At 39.1% G+C, this 5,171-nt stretch overlaps 1 protein-coding gene across 1 annotated transcript; it reads left to right on the forward strand.

Moving 5' to 3' along the window:
- The first annotated feature begins 3,329 nt into the window (after positions 1-3,329).
- LOC128195826 (uncharacterized) lies at positions 3,330-4,796 on the forward strand. The gene has a single exon (XM_052874515.1). It carries the CDS (start codon positions 3,330-3,332, stop codon positions 4,794-4,796), a length of 1,467 nt encoding a protein of 488 aa, XP_052730475.1.
- The last annotated feature ends 375 nt before the right edge of the window (positions 4,797-5,171 follow it).

The following is a 5,171-nucleotide window of genomic DNA, read 5'->3' on the forward strand; positions in this document are numbered from 1 at the left end:
CAAACAATTTCAAAACAATTTCTCAAACAATTTTCCAAACAAATTTCTCAAACAGTTTCTAAAAGAACTACGTAACCCTGATTTCTCATTCTGCATGAGAATACGTAGGAGCAAGGTCAATCCTTGTCGGGCCCAAAAAGCTAAAAAATAATTGTTTGTTTTCTTTAGCGTTTTATTTTAAGGGGAAGTTAAATACTTTGAAAACCACATCCACATTCGCACATTTAGTTAAAGGTACTGCCTTAGGGCAGGCGTTGTAGGGTGCTAATACCTTCCCTACACGTAACCGACTCCCGAACCAAGAATCTGGTTCTATTTGACCATGCCTTATCATTTTATGGTTTTTCCGTAGTTTTCCAGAATAAACTATGGTGGCGACTCCAAAATCTCTTTTTCAAAATTAATAATTTATTTTTTTTATTGGATCGTCGTCCCGTCGCGATTCCGGTTGCGACAGATGGCGACTCCACTGGGGACGTCAGAGAGTCAGGCCATTTAATTAAATAAGTGAATTCAATGTGGTTTTTCTTTGTGTTTTTATTCCCTTTGTCTTTATTTATTTTTAATATTTGGAATAATTGCATGTGAGTTTCTTTTACTTTTTATTTATGTTTGAAATAATTGTTTCTACTTATCTGTGTTTATTTTTGCAATTGTTGTTTTTTATTATAATCTCCCTCCACACAATATGCATATCATGAGTGAGGCCCTATACCCGGGTCTGAGCGCAACTTAGAAATAGAGGGGTTGTGTAGCGGTGTCACTCTGGGATGTACTTCCTGTCTGGCTATCGTGAGAACTCCAGCTAGAGTCTATTCTCTTCATTTGTGTCTCCACATCTAGTTGATTACTCTGACTGTTGTGGAGAAACAGTGAAAAGAGCCATAGCTCTAGTGGCCTTGATTTAAGGATTAGGAAGCTATCCTTGTGAGTGCATATATTTGGCCTTAGAACTCTAGTTATTCAACTTTTGATAAGGCACGAATGGGAGATGTGTGTCGTCTTATAACCGATTTTTTTAAAAAAAAATTAAACGCGTTGTATATATCACTTTATCATCATGTGTTTTTCTCATGCATTTTTTATGGTCTTGTTGTTGTGGGTCATATGTAGGAAGTTATAAATTTGTGACTAAGCCGTCGAGATAAAATGGAAATTAACATGAGATTTGAAGTTGACCGACCTTCAAGTTCAAACATTTTAAAGGAAAGGATAGCCATTGAAGCAGAGGAAGGAAATATGAATGGTCTGAGAAAACTGGTAAAGAAAATGAAGACATCCCAAAAGGATGCATTCAAGAAGGAGTATGGAAATTTGTTGAGCCTGTTAGAGGTGGAGGTCCAAACATCAGCAATTACCACTTTAGCCCAATATTATGATCCACCATTGAGATGTTTCACTTTTCGGGATTTCCAATTGGTGCCAACAGTGGAAGAATTCGAGCAAATCTTAAATATACCTCTCGAGGGAAAAACTCCATACAACTACCTTGGGCAATATATCCCTGTCTTGCAGCTATCAAGGATCATGAAAGTACACCCTATGAAGCTGGAGAGCAAGTTCACAATCAAGGGCAAAGTGAGGGGCCTTCCTCAAGGATACCTAAAGGGATACTTGCATCGTCTGGCTGAAGAGGAAAACTGGGAAACATTTATGGATGTATTGGCTCTTCTCCTCTATGGTGTCATGCTTTTTCCTAATGTCAAGAATTTCGTCGACTATGCCGCCATGAATGCATTTGTGGGGTACAAAGAGCGCTGTGAGAATCCAGTCACTGCCGTCCTGGCTGAAGTTTATGGGACCCTTAATCGTTGTTATGAACTGAAGGGAGGAAAGATGTTATGCTGTCTACCAGTGTTGTATATGTGGTTCATTTCCCGTGTGACTGGAGATGCCTTAAATTCCCTATGCCCCATGGATGAGCTATTGCAGTGTAAATCAAATGTGAAAGGGGCAAATGAATGGGCACAACTTTGTGCAAGTTTAAACGAGGATCAAATTAAATGGTGTGTCCCTTGGCAGCGTAGATCACAAATTATATATCACTGCGGGAGGTACCCTAATGTACCCCTCATGGGTATTAGGTGTTGTATTAATTACAATCCTGTGTTAGCACAAAGGCAATTTGGGCATCCTATGAGAGGATCACCTACACCTGCGTCTCTTGCCATATTGCAGATCTACTATGAGGAAGGAACCTTTGTTGAAGTGCTTCATCAAGTTAGAAATGCTTGGGGCAACATTATTCGTGCAGAAATGGACCCCAGACCATGGACTATTGATGAAGGAATTCCTTACAGCCATTGGATTGCAGAAAGGGTTAGGACAGTGAAGTTGCCTTTCGAGTTAACTTCTCCTAACATTGATTATGGAAAACAGTTTCATAAGGCTGAAAGTGAGGAAGTAAAATTGTTGAAGGCAGAATTCGAGCAAATGAAACTAGAAAATATCAAGTTGACCAATAATCTTCAGAGCCTGCAACATGATTATGAGAATCTTAAGCAAGAAGGTGTGGAAAACAGCGAAGCATACGAGGAGTTGTTAATAAGACAAAAGCAAGAGCTAGTAGCGGCCAACATTGAGCTAACTTTGAAAGACCGGGAATATGGTATAATTGAGATATCAGAGCGTGTTACGAAGCAATTGTGTGACCAATCCCAGAGGGACAAGCAAAAAGTACTAGAGGAACTGCATAAAATGCATATTAGAATGGACGACGCCGAACAACAGGCGAATGCAGCAGTGACAAAACTGAAGAAGGAACGTTGGCATCGGGCTGAATCAGAGAAGAAACATCAAGAGTTGATGAATCAGATGAAGGAGTATATCGTTGAACAAGAGCTAGTTACAGAACACTGGAGGAGAAGTTTCTCACAACTAGCGTCCCTTGCCAATGAAGCCATTAAGGATGTCCCTAAGCTATTAGCTGATGCTGAGTCTGCATTACCGATCTTTAACCCACCTGAGAAGGTTGAAACTTTCCTCAATTACTGCAAGAAACTGATAAGAGAAATGAAGAGTGTAGTGGCTGAGGCTCATGATAGTTGATCATGATTTTGCACACCTCACATGTGTTGAACTTAAATGTTGTGAATGGACTGTCCTATTGACTTTGTTTCATGTTAATTTCCAGATTATACATTTGGCAATGTTTTCGCATCTTTATAATTTCTTACTATAGTAATTGTGTTGCTTTGTCTTTTCTCTTTTTCTTTTCGTTTTTATTTTCTTTTTCTTAATTTATTTCAACTAATAAAATTCAGTTTAAAAATAATAATACGGCTAAAGTCTCCAAAACATCCTAAAGGACACGAACCAGTGGCAAAATCATGGAGAACCAAGGAGAAGTTCAAGAGGGGATGAAAGTCGATATCCAACAGCTGAAGGAACAAATAAGTCAAATCCTAGAGGCCATGAATGCCTTACAAAGCCCCAAAGATTCGTGCGCACAACAACCACAACAAAGAGTTCCAAAAGTACAAACTTTCCCTTCCTATGGTCTTCCCCCAAATTATACTCCACCATCAGGAGTGGACTTGGGGCATCTTGATACTCAAAAGGCCGAAGGTAATGCAGTTGAAGTAGAAGGCGAGCTTGGGGCAACCACTTTCACAATTCCTGGGAAGACAATCCAACCAGGTATTGAGAACATGATAATGAAAAAACAACCTGAGACGAAGTCTTCATCTTATGTCGTTACACCAGCAGATTTTAAGGACGACAAGAGTAAATTAGAAGTCTTTGAGAAGAGGTTAAGAGCCATAGAAGGCGAAGGAAGTTTTGAATTTGGAGATGCTAGAAAACTATGTTTAGTTCCTGATGTGGTGATACCTCCAAAGTTCAGGTTGCCAGAATTTGAGAAATATCGGGGAAATACTTGCCCATGGAGCCATATAACTATGTACTGCAGAAAAATGGCAGCTTATGCCCACGATGAAAAACTTTTGATTCACATCTTCCAAGAAAGTTTAATTGGCGTAGCTCTGACTTGGTACATGCGCTTAGAAACTACTCACATCTATTCATGGAAAGATCTGGTTGATGCATTCCTAAGGCAGTATGAATATAATAAAGATCTAACACCTGACAGAATACAACTGCAAAACATGGTGAAGAAAGAGTCTGAATCATTTAGAGAATATGCCCAAAGGTGGAGAGAAATTGTTGTTCAAGTAGAACCGCCTCTGAGCGACAAGGAGATGACTACCATATTTTTGAATACTCTACAACCACCATTTTATGAACACATGATAAGCAGTGTCTCCTCAAGTTTTGCTGACATAGTAGTAATTGGAGAGAGGGTCGAGGGTGGCATAAGAAATGGAAAAATTGAACTAGGCCCACAACTAGTAGCGAGTTTAAATGAGTATGGTCCTAGACATGAGAAAGATAAAAAACGAAGAGCTAACTCACATTTTATTGCCTATCCTCAAATGTCACATTCTCATGGGTCCAATCGACCCATTGAGCGAAGAAATTACATTCGTGATGAGAAGGTCGCCAGCTTCACTCCTATCCCCATGACCTATACAGAGTTACTGCCATATCTTCTCCGCAGAAACCTCATAAAGGTTTGTCCAACTAGACCTATACGACCTCCGTACCCAAAGAGCTATGACACAAACGCCAAGTGTGATTATCATGAAGGAGCGTGTGGACACTCAACAGAGGCATGCAAGGCTTTAAAGCACAAAGTGCAATCTTTGATCGATTCAGGATGTTTAAAGTTTGAAGAAAGTCAATCCAGCACTCTGGCAAGGTGTGAGTTCGCCCCTACAAATGCCATGGACAAATGAAGAACTATATGGGAAAGCATAGGTTGTTGTAAAAGGCGAAACTGATGTTGTTTTGTCTTGCTACGAGGGTTATGCTCATGGATATTACGCTTTTATTCGTGACTTTTAATGTGAACTTTCATTATTTGGTATCTCCAAGGTTTACTAGAAATCATGTCCTAATAGGGTGTCGTGGAGAAAAACGAAAGCCGCGAATAATAAAATTGAAAAAAAAAACAACAAATAAATGAAGGCAATATTGAGTCGCTTGTCTTTCTTGCAAATTATCAAACTCTTGTTTTTTCGAAAATAGCAAAAAATATATAAATAGAAAAAAAGAAAATAAAAGAATTGATAACAAAAAGAAAACAAAAGTTGTAGTGTCAGATTTTTCCG

This window comes from Vigna angularis, chromosome 3 (assembly GCF_016808095.1).
Source record: "Vigna angularis cultivar LongXiaoDou No.4 chromosome 3, ASM1680809v1, whole genome shotgun sequence".
Taxonomy (NCBI): domain Eukaryota; kingdom Viridiplantae; phylum Streptophyta; class Magnoliopsida; order Fabales; family Fabaceae; genus Vigna; species Vigna angularis.